Source organism: Megalobrama amblycephala, linkage group LG6, assembly GCF_018812025.1.
Source record: "Megalobrama amblycephala isolate DHTTF-2021 linkage group LG6, ASM1881202v1, whole genome shotgun sequence".
Classification (NCBI taxonomy): domain Eukaryota; kingdom Metazoa; phylum Chordata; class Actinopteri; order Cypriniformes; family Xenocyprididae; genus Megalobrama; species Megalobrama amblycephala.
In genome coordinates this window covers 12,572,550-12,584,639 of record NC_063049.1, presented here as the reverse complement: position 1 = coordinate 12,584,639, position 12,090 = coordinate 12,572,550, and the positions used below count along the sequence as shown (strand labels likewise).

Here is a 12,090-nt window from a genome sequence, read left to right as displayed (position 1 = left end):
ATCTTCTGTTATTCTATTGTCTTTGATTATATTATATCATATTATATTATATGTTATGTTATGTTATGTTGTTATGTTATGTGTTTGATAGCGTCTTTGTGTAATTTATACTGACAAATTATTGTTAATTACTTACATGAACTCTCTATGAATTATATTTAATTATAATTCTACTTCCTTCAATTCAGATTCGAATTACAATTCTGCATCCTGTTTACTGCCTCAATTCAAATTCAAGAATTGAATGGGAATTCTGAATTGCGCACAACCCTGGTAAACACCTGTCTTTTATGGCATTTGAATAGTCTCCATGACTGATCATGGAAGGGCTGGACTTTGCCTCTTTCTTCTCTCGGTAGAGGTTGTGGTGTGTCATGCTGTCTTCAAATGCTCTCTTAAAGTTGTTGCCTATGAGCCTCCCAACTTGCACAAATACTGCTGTTCTACTCACGAATGTCAAGTCAAATTTAAAACAGTGTCTTTGTTCAAACTGGTTTCATTTCATAAATCTTGAGAATTGAGTGGTTTTCATGTTTTGCTTTATTGTATAACTGCCACTGAGTTTGTTTGCTAAACAGTCTTGCTCCTCTGGATTGATGTGGTGTGTATGAGAGAGGAGGTAAATAAAGCTGTGTCTGTATCAGGTGATTAACTCGGAGGGCACCTGGGTTCAGCTGGATAAGAACAGTGTGGTGGAGTTCTGTGAGAGCGATGAGGGTGAGGCCTGGTCTCTGACCCGAGACAGAGGGGGAAACCAGTACCTGCGCCATGAGGAAGGTAACACAATAATCCTCGTCCAAACTGCTACTTAAAATTTTTTTTTTTTTTTTTTTTTTAAATGATTAAATACTGTCTTGTCAAGGTTGATGTTGTGGCTTTATATATGATCAGACTCTTGCACTTGTCATATTATTAACATTTTATCAAATGCAAGCTCAAAGGGAGTTAGAAGGTTTTAAAGCAGTGAATGTCAGATGTGTATTTGTCAGTCATTGAAACAACCCCATCTGAAGCAGTAAGTGCAGCCCATTATGTTTTTATTACAGGTTATAAAGTTTATTGTAGCTATGTGGGGCAAAATCACATTTTATAAAAGATGAAGTAGCTATGACTCAATGACAAGTGCTAGACTAAGACACTGTTCTCTGCTCCTCAAATACATAAAATATTAGCCTTTGTATATATACTGCTATACCCTTGCATTACAAACAAGCAGAGACAGTCCAAAATGAATGCGGCACTTCATTCAAAATTAAGGCAGGGTGGAGTTATGAGGTTTGACCGAGAGTTTGAGGATCCAATGAAGTTATGAGGCTTAATCACAAGCTCTTTTTATTAAGTTTCATTGGTTAAATATTTGCAAACCCACAGACAGATGTAAAGGGTAATCAATAGTAATAATTTATTAAAAAAATAAAAATGACAGCAACGATATAAAGATGTATTTCAGTCCTACAAAAGTGGCTCAAAAAAACACTCTAAAGTTCTGCTAACTGCAAAACTATAATACATTTTCATTAAATTGCAATTAACATGCAAATAGGTGTCTGAAAACATTACATTCAGTTTGCACTTAAGTGTATTCTGTAAATCAATAATGTGGTGTACCAACAAGGCCGCACACATAGTCCAGTAAATACAGGTGGCTTTTAGTTATTGATTTCAGTTATTAATACATTTTGTTTCTCTCTGGAACAGAGCAAGCAATTTTGGAGCATGGAGCCCAGACCCCTCCTCCCAGCCCATTCTCAGTTCAGGCATTTAACAGGGGCATGGGCAGCTCAGGAGCTCAGGGCTTCGACTACGGCATCTCCAACAACAAAGGTGAGAGTAAAGATCTGAGAGAGATAGAAATAAAATGTAATTTATTATTGAGTGACGCCTACATCTCTGTTTATATGGTTACAGTCCATCTGCCAAATGAACATTTTTTTTCATACCATGCTCCTGTTAAATATCTGTCATATTTAATCAGATATATCTTGGTAGTTTATTGCCATATACATTAAAGGTTACTTCACAAAATTGATTTCAATACAACGGAGGTAGAATAGCTAGACATCCAGGATTTTTCTGTTAACTGTGATTCCTTTATGTTCCTTATATTTGAAATTGTCATTTTCTTTAGGTGAAAACCTTTTGGCTTTAATAAATTAAAGGTGTATAGTGTATTTTCATACACTATCATTCAAAAGTTTGGGGTCGGTAATATGTTTTTGAAAGAAGTGTCTTATGTTCAAAAATGCAGTAATACTGTAATATTGTGAAATATTATTACTTCAGAACTCAGAAAGGAATTTATTGCCTAGTATGTTTTCGCACACAAGGAATTTGGTTTTGGTGAGAAATTTCCTGTGCATAGAGACAACAACAGTACACAGATAGTAAAATAATAAAAAAAGATATGTAAATATAAAAACAAACTAGACACATTTGTATGTACAGTTGTGCTATATACAAATAGAATATAATAAAATTAACAGGGAATGGATTAAGAAAAGGTAGAGTATAGGGATGGGCATTTTTGGCATTTTTTTCTTTAGATTACTGGGTAGCTCAGTAAAACGATTAAATTGGGGTGAAGGGTGAGGTTATGTGTGTCATGACGATAATGAAACTTTTTAACATTCTGTTGATGAAAATATGACAGGACTTTTCTTGTGCCTAGCTGTTCTTAAAATTATGCTTAATATAATACTTAAAATTATTAGAATTTAAACGTACTGTTTTCCATTTTAATATATTTTAAAATGTAATTTGATCCTTCAGAAATCATTCTAATGTGCTGATTTGCTGCTCAAGAAACATTTCTTATTATCGATGTTGAAAACAGTTGTGCTGCTTAATATTGTGATACTTTTTTCAGGATTCTTGATTGAATAGGATGTTCAAAATAACAGCATTTATTTGAAACGGAAATGTTATGTATTACTATAAATGTCACTTTTGATCAATTTAATGTATCTTTGCTGAATAAAAGTATTAATTAAAAAAAAAAAAAAATCTTACTGTTCCCAAACTTTTATGTGGTAGTGTATAATGCACATATTATTATAGGAACTGTTTTCCTACTTTCAAAAATATTTAATCTGCTTGAAGTTGCTCTTTGAGAGAGAAATCTGTAAATTAACTTTTAAATCCTTATCCAGTTATTACAAACAACAGCAAAAGTCATGGAAACATCATGGAGCCTTGGATATACTGGACATCAAACATTGTCTTTTATCTTTTTAAAGTGCTGTATGACCCCTTGTGCCTTGAACTGTGATGTTCTGAGTAATAATGTAGATATATGAAACATGCATCAAATGAGCAAACACAATCATTTGTTCTTATTCAGCTCTGTAATCAGAGTAATTTTGTTCTGCATGCTGTGATTTGTGTGTCTTGGCTGTCGTCTGTGGCGTGTGAAGGCATCATTGTGTGCATGGGCAAGACTCTGTGTGCTGCAGCTGGGTCTTACCCATTTATTGTCCACTGGCTCTCACCATACTGTTCTCATGCACCACTGCTTAGTGGCATTACCCATAGACCGCTGTCTGATGGGTCCTTCATCACCTCTTATACTCATTGAAACTTAGTACATCTGAATAAAAAACCCTTGACTTAATTATAAAGCTTAACTAAATGCTTCTTGACTAAAACTCAACTTGAAGTCAATATTAACCTTAATTAATTCATTTAATACTCATTCCTAGTCTTACTGCGCTTGATTCATCATTGCTCGATTTTTCCAGAGAGAAAAAAAGTATTTCAATTTTTTCAGAATTTAATGACTTGCTCTTTTGGCCGATGTCACCTAAGATATCCAGTTATCTGTCTACAATTCTGCCAATATTTACAAATAATGTTAGTATAATACAATAAAGTATAATGCAATACTAACTATTAACAGAAAAAGTTACCAAAAATGCTTACATTGGGATACCCTAGCATTTTCTCAAGGGTGAATTTGACTTTAAACGGTCAAAAGACTGTCAGAATTCAAACTCTGATCATGTTCCATTCTCTGTGAAATTACTATTTTTTTTGTGATCCAACTGGTTCCTGATAGATAAAATCAATTCCCATCCTGCTTTTTTTCTTCACCGAATATACTGCCGGGTTTGCATCACAGAAATCTTTTAATGTTGACTTTAACAACTCAACTAAAATATTAGTTTTCAGAGATTGCATCTTTATGATATAATACTTGTTAGATTATTATTAGAAAATATGGGCCCCGTTTCACAGACAGGGCTTAGACTAATCCAGGTTTAAGCCTTAGTTCATTTAGTACATTTAAGTAGCTTTTATAAATGTACCCTAGAAAAAAACATTACTGGTGTGCATCTTGAGACAAAACAATGGCACTAACATATTTTAAGATATGTTAGTGCAAGTTGCTTTCAGTTAAACCAGCACAAACATGCATTTTAGTCTAGGACTAGCTTAAGCCTTGTCTGTGAGACTGGGGGGAAATGTTTAATACTTAAATAGGACAATTTGGAACAACAAAACCCCCACCCCCTCAAAAAAAACAAAAAAAACAAAACAAAAAAAAAAACAGAGTTGCACTATAAAAGGGATGAAAGCATAGCATTGGCTTTGTCTGCCAATGCTTTTATCTGTGACCTTGTAAATGTTCCAGATATGAGGTTTCATGAAAACCTGACCTACGGCTCCCCCGCCCATTCCTTATTCCCCTCACGTTGGTTCAGCTGACCCACTCACACACCCCATTACTTCCAGTGAGAGTGCTTGTGTGGGGCGTTAAACTGACTAGCGGGTTTGTATGGCTCCTTTTAAGGATCATATAAGCTACAGCACTCCCATTGTCTTCCGCATTGCAGGTGACCGGCTGAGTGCCATACTGAATTCCATTCAGTCTGGGCCTTTCCTCCCAACTCCTTCCGTATTTGAGCAAGCTGCCAAACCTCCCACTTCCCTTGTCCACAGTCCATTTGTGTTTGGACAATCCCTTTCCCAGCAGCCTCAACCGCATCCACAGCTTCCGAGTAAGTCTGTCCATCTATAAGGTAGTGGCGGTGCTTGCTTGCACAAGTGCTGCTTGTTCTTGTCTTAAGCGCTTAATTGTTTAGTATCCCTTAGGTTGTGATGAGTTCTGTTCAGGCTTATTTCCCCTGCTTTTCTGTCGGCGTCCACCTGCTTGCTTGCCATGTTTGAATTGGTGATTCTTTTCTTTCACATCTCATTTAAACTTTAGTGGCCAAATAACATTTAAATTCATCTTTTGTGTTTCCACTGTAGCTACTAACAGTATGTTTCATGTCAGATGTTTCTGTTGACTTGATTGCAGGTTAATTTTATTTGCTTGCTACATGTACAGTGATTAATTTGATTCTTCATTTGCAAAACAATTACCAAGAGGTCCAGGAATCTGTCCACACAATCAAAACCATGAAGTGCTTTTGCCTTTAACCCCCAGTGTAATCCAAAATGCACTAATGTCTGCATAAGGAAAATGAAATTGGGTTTTTTTGGGTTTGAAAGTGTCTCAATATTTCCACAGCCAGAATACTCTTAATCTGCATTCCACATTCATTATAACTCCTCACTCGGCCATTTTATTCTGATTCTTCTGCCATCCTCCCTGCACTTGTTGATGCCCAGTTTTATTTTAACCTCGTGCCTGCTTCTACCAGTCTCTGTCTCTCTCACAGTGTCTGTCCTTCTACTTGTTGCTTTTTCTTGACTCATATATCTTTCCAGTGCCTAGATGTCCCTCTGGCCTGGTTTACACCTAGTATTGACATCCATCGCTGGTGATCCGATCACCAATTACACAGTCGTGTACACTGACCTTGTAATACGCCACACACACACACAAAAAAAAAGTTATGTTTTTTTCTCGATCCCTTTGACTCAATTTTTTTTCTCAAAGTTCAGATCTCTAAACAGTTAGTTTCTTGTTCACATCAGATTTGAATTTATTATTGATTAAAGCAATAATTGCATGTGTTTTGACACATTTGTGCAAATTGTCTACAATTTGCACAATAACTAAATGCACGTGGCTTGTTGATCAAAACCAAGTTGATTCTCAGTGAAATTGTCAAACTCTTCACATTCAGTTATCAAAATCTGTCAGACATGCATGTATATTCCATAAGTATCTGACATGGAATGTTTTTAATGTCTGCAAAATTGCCCTGCCATTGTAATGAAATAGTAATCACAATGAACCAGTCAAGTTTGGAAGCATATACACTGCTCAAAAAAATTAAAGGAACACTTTAAAAACACATCGAATCACAATGGGGAAAAATTTCATGCTGGATTTCTATACTGATATGGACTGGGTAATGTAATAGGAATGAAAGGATGCCACATCGTTTGATGAAAATGAAAATTATCAACCTACAGAGGACTGAATTCAAAGACACCCCAAAAATCAAATTGAAAAAATGATGCAGCAGGCTAGTCCATTTTGCTGAAATTTCATTGCAGCAACTCAAAATGGCCCCCACGTGCTTGTATGCATGCCTGACAATGTTGAGGAATGTTCCTAATGAGACGATGGATGGTGGTCCTGGGGTATTTCCTCCCAGATCTGGACCAGGGCATCACTGAGCTCCTGGACAGTCTGAGGTGCAACCTGGCGGGGTCAGATGGACTGAAACATAATGTCCCAGAGGTGTTCTATTGGATTTAGGTCAGGCGAGCGTGGGGGCCATTCAAGGGTATCAATTCCTTCATCCTCCAGGAACTGCCTGCATACTCTCGCCACATGAGGCTGGGCATTGTCGTACACCAGGAGGAACCCAGGACCCACTGCACCAGTGTAGGGTCTGACAATGGGTCCAAGGATTTCATCCCGATACCTAATGGCAGTCAGGGTGCCATTTTCTAGCCTGTAGAGGTCTGTGTGTCCCTCCATGGATATGCCTCCCTAGACCATCACTGACCCACCACTAAACCGGTCATGCTGAACGATGTTACAGGCAGCATAACGTTCTCCACGGCTTCTCCAGATCCTTTCACATCTGTCACATGCTTAGGGTGAACCTGCTCTTATCTGTGAAAAGCACAGGGCGCCATTGGCGGACCTGCCAATTCTGGTGTTCAATGGCAAATGCCAGTCGAGCTCCACAGTGCCAGGCAGTGAGCACAGGGCCCACTAGAGGACGTCAGGCCCTCAGGCCACCCTCATGAAGTCTGTTTCTGATTGTTTGGTCGGAGACATTCACACCAGTGGCCTGCTGGAGGTCATTTTGTAGGGCTCTGACAGTGCTCATCCTGTTCCTCCTTGCACAAAGAAGCAGATGCCGGTTCTGCTGATGGGTAAAAAACCTTCTACGGCCCTGTCCAGCTCTCCTAGAGTAACTGCCTCTCTCCTGGAATCTCCTCCATGCTCTTGAGACTGTGCTGGGAGACACAGCAAACCTTCTGACAATGGCACATATTGATGTGCCATCCTGGAGGAGTTAAACTGCCTGTGCAACCTCTGTAGGGTCCAGGTATCGCCTCATGCTACCAGTAGTGACACTGACCCTAGCCAAATGCAAAACTAGTGAAAAACAGTCAGAAAAGGTGAGTAAGGAAAAACATCTCAGTGGCCTCCAATTGTAAAACCATTCCTGTTTTGGAGGTCGCCTCATTGTTGCCCATCTAGTGCACATGTTGTTAATTTCATTAACACCAAAGCAGCTGAAACTGATTAACAACCCCCTCTGCTACTTAACTGACCAGATCAATATCCCAGGAGTTTAACTGACTTCATGCTATTCTCTGATTAAAAGGGGTTCCTTTAATTTTTTTTTGAGCAGTGTATATGGAGTTTGCCCAACACAATCACTACCATTTTTGAACATGGAGGAACATCACAACCCTAAGCAGCAACAGCTACAGCAGTACTGTATAAATATATTTGTATTTATACAGTACATTCATTTTTGTAGAAATGTGTTACATATAAACTGAAAATTCACATGCAGTTGCTTGTTGTGGAAGAACAATAGAAATATAGAATGTGTGGTATAATAATGTATATAAGAATATATGGTGGTGGTGATGTTAGAGGAAAACATATTAGTGTGTAAAAATGAACAAGCAATGTGTTATTACTGTAACACATTTCTTCAAAAATAAATGCACTGTATAAATGCAAAATGTTCATTTTCTTTTTGTGTACTGCAGTATTGACTTTTTCCTGTAAACTTTTACCTGCTGACTATATCTAAAAAGCTCAGAATTCAGCTAGACAAAACTGACAGTCTTGTATAGAATAGAAATCAGTCTGTGTCGTCAAAGTAAAAAAAAAATAAAAAAAATAAAAACATGAAATGAGAAAAACTGAAACTTGACTAAAATAATCGACTAAACTTTCCCATTTGAAACCTCATATTTAGGGTGAGATACAGTGGCATAGTGCAAAAAATTCGCAGGGCCCTCCCACATACCACTAGTCCAAGGCCCCAGGGAGGGGGTAATTTAGCCTACTTGTTTATTTATTTATTTATTAAAAAATTTAATTGATTTTATTGTCACAGGAAATATAAGTGAAATGTGAATTGTTGTCCGTCATTTTGAGAGTAATTGTTAATAAAGAAAAATCACGTTGCAATATTGGATATATTTCTATTTTAAACCATGAAAGTAAGCCAGTGAATATCACACAAGCAATGTGCAAAATAGCTTTTGACATCTGACACTGAATTAACAGCTTAATTCTCTGAGACGATGAGAGCTGAATCTACTTCAACGTGCTGATAACGTTATATAACTGTCTTAATTTATTTCCTTAATTTTTCTCTTGTGACCCATACATATGAGAAGAGAAGTATTTTGTGCTAAACAAGTTGTTTTTGAAATGAAGAGTAAGCTAATCCAACATCATCTTATTCTCGGGAGCGTGTCAATTATGCGGTGATGTGCTATGAAATGATTGTGGGGCAAATGAATTGTAATAATATTTAATAATAAAGTATCCTAATAATAATAATAATAATAATAATTTAATGTATTAATTGGAAATGCCAAATACTCTTGATATGGCCAATAGCTGATGCTTTTGATGATACCTCTGGCTATCATTGATACAAACCATCATCGTCTATTGGCGCAACCTGGCACGGGGCGTTATCGTGGGTTCCCCCCGTAGTGCCCATCCGCTATGCCACTGGTGATATATTTATTGTGATGCTGCCATAGTATCTGCCTAGAACAATGATTCTTTGGAGCTTGTGTAAATAAGATGCATACTTTCTAGAATAGTCTTTACTTAAATTGTTGCTTCATCTGGTCACTGGGTTTCTGAATAGAGCAACTGGCGTAGTAAGGTAACAGACCCATTTGAGATGCATGTAAATACTAAGTGTAAACTCAAATATCTCTCTTGGCTGTCCACTTGTGATTAGATCACCCAAAACAAATACTAATATCAGTTATAAACGGGGCCAGAGTCTTTTTCTCATTCCACTTTCCATCATTCATTGGCTCTCACTTTCTTTCTCATTTTCTGATTGTTTTCCTTGGTTCAAGCCTGTTGCTTACTTTCCTTGCCACTGTTTTCCGCTGTAGATGCTTCATCACGCAGCCTTGCTTCACGTGAGCGTGTGCACAAAAGCAGTGCGACCGGCCCTGGCACCGCTCTATCATCTCTTGTTCTCAGACAAAAGGGTGGGTAATGCATGTCTTCTCCTGGGAGCACCCTGGAGACTCACTACAGGGATGGGTTTCATGTCATCCTCTCTACCACAGTCCATTTATTTCACCTCTTAGGCATGGCAACAGAGTATATAGTGCTTTGGAATATACTGTATATGGGGACCGTTTTATAGGTTTGACGAAACATTTCCCATGACCTGGGTGCTTTCCATTCGCATCAGTATTTATGCATCGTGCTACCTTAAAATCTAATACTTAAATGCTTGTGTAAAGAAATGTTAGTCATTAAATTCAAATTTAAGATAATTCTTGGATTTCAGTGGAGTAGATGTCATTTTTACATCTATTGTTTTACATTTCATTTCTTACGTTCCTTTTGTTATTTTTACCTTATATTTGTAGGAGCCGTATTTATTTTATTGTCTTGATTTATTTTCTTTCTTCCTACGTATGTGAAAAGGCCTGACAAGTCTTGTCCCATGCACAAATGAGTTGCTCATTGGTAACTGTTGGTGTGTTATGATATGCAGGTGACAGGGATAACATGGCGAGTCGATCTATGTCTCCAGGCAGCAAGCATCGCCAAGAGAGTAGATCCTCCAAAACTGACAGTCACTCTAGCCGTTCTGTTGACCAGGTGAAGAGCAAGAACAATGACAGTCTGTCTGCCAGCGAGGCCCTCATTCTCAAATCAGACACTGGTAAACTGAGGTCTGACTCTCACAGCCGCTCCCATTCCCCCAACCACAACACCCTACAAGCTCTGAAAGCTGATGGCCGAACCTCAGGCCTTAGGGCTGAGTCTCCGAACCCTGGCTCCCGTTCCTCCTCACCAAAACAGAAGTCCCTCACTTCGGGCAGATCTAGCCCATCCAGCACCAGTTCCCCACGCTCATCCTCTCCTCATGATAAGAACCTGCCCTCTAAAGTTAGTCCTTCTTCTAAAGCTCATCTGGACCCTCCTCGTGAGAGATCCAAATCTGACTCCTATACGCTGGACCCTGACACTCTTAGGAAGAAGAAGGTTCCTCTCATGGAGCCTCTGAGGGGCAGGTCTACATCCCCCAAGCCAAAAGTCACACCCAAAGAAAGCAAAGGAGGAAGCAGCAATGCCGAAAACCGAGCCCCATCTCCCCATGTAGTTCAGGAAAACCTCCACAGTGAAGTGGTGGAGGTGTGTAGGTCCAGCGCCTTGCTATCCAATGATGAAGCCAATGATGAGAATGCAGAGTTGCATAATGCTGAAGAGGGCTCTTCCAAGGTTCACTTTAGTATTGGAAAAGCCCCAGTCAAGGAGGAACTTGAAAGTCGTTCTTCACCCAAAGTCAGCCGTAAAACCTCTAGCAGGCACGTGAGACCTAAAAAAGACAAATCCGGGCCACTCTTTAAAGGTGAAAACGTGCGTCCCACTGAACCCGCCAAGCAAGCCATGTCACCTTCTGTTGCGGAATGTGCTCGTGCTGTTTTTGCTGCCTTCCTGTGGCATGAAGGCATAGTACATGATGCCATGGCATGCTCTTCCTTCCTCAAGTTCAACCCTGAGCTGACCAAAGAACATGCACCAATTCGTAATTCTCTCAGCTGCCAGCAGGGTTTTGAAGAGAAGGAGAGCAAACTTAAGAACCGCCACTCTTTGGAGATCTCCTCGGCCCTTAACATGTTCAACATATCACCACATGGCCCAGACATTTCCAAGATGGGTAGCATCAACAAAAACAAGGTTCTGTCCATGCTGAAAGAGCCACCTTTACCTGAGAAGTGTGAGGATGGAAAAAATGAGGCAGTGTCTTATGAGATGACTAGCCACTCCTCCATGAGGTCTAAGTCCATCTTGCCTCTCACCCTCCAGCACCTAGTTGCTTTCTGGGAGGACATATCCATGGCTACCATAAAAGCGGCTACACAGAACATGATTTTCCCAAGTCCAGGATCCAGTGCTATCCTTAAAAAGAAGGAGAATGAAAAGGACAGCAAGAAGACCAAGAAAGAGAAGAAGAAGAAGGAGAAAGCCGAGGTACGCCCCAGGGGGAACCTCTTTGGGGAGATGGCACAGTTAGCTATGGGAGGCCCAGAAAAGGATACCATCTGTGAGCTGTGTGGAGAGTCTCACCCATACCCTGTTACGTACCACATGAGACAAGCTCACCCAGGTACAGTGCCATAAATTCTTGGGTCTTACTCCATTCTATATTATTCAGAGCAGTTCCAAGGAAAGTTATAAAGACAGATGTACAGAGATCGTTCATCAGTGTTCTTTATTGTTCTCTCAGGTTGTGGCCGGTATGCTGGAGGTCAGGGCTATAACAGCATTGGTCACTTCTGTGGAGGCTGGGCTGGTAATTGTGGAGACGGTGGAATCGGAGGAAGCACCTGGTACCTGGTGTGTGATCGTTGTAGAGAGAAGTACCTGAGAGAAAAACAAACGGCTGCCAGAGAAAAGGTATAGCTGTCATTACCAATGTATGGGAAATACATCATGTT

The 12,090-nt window shown here is 39.4% G+C and overlaps 1 protein-coding gene across 17 annotated transcripts in view; it reads left to right on the top strand.

The window, feature by feature from the left end:
* mycbp2 (MYC binding protein 2) overlaps nt 1-12,090 on the top strand; it is a 114,411-nt gene that overhangs the window by 82,398 nt on the left and 19,923 nt on the right. For 12 of the 17 annotated variants that reach the window (XM_048192966.1, XM_048192961.1, XM_048192964.1 and 9 more), the window contains 6 exons: nt 645-777; nt 1,699-1,824; nt 4,833-4,997; nt 9,523-9,621; nt 10,140-11,759; nt 11,880-12,049. In XM_048192966.1, the coding sequence (XP_048048923.1) occupies nt 645-777; nt 1,699-1,824; nt 4,833-4,997; nt 9,523-9,621; nt 10,140-11,759; nt 11,880-12,049 (2,313 nt within the window). The remainder of the gene's footprint in view (nt 1-644; nt 778-1,698; nt 1,825-4,832; nt 4,998-9,522; nt 9,622-10,139; nt 11,760-11,879; nt 12,050-12,090) is intronic. The other 5 variants (XM_048192977.1, XM_048192975.1, XM_048192971.1 and 2 more) reach the window with 3 other exon arrangements.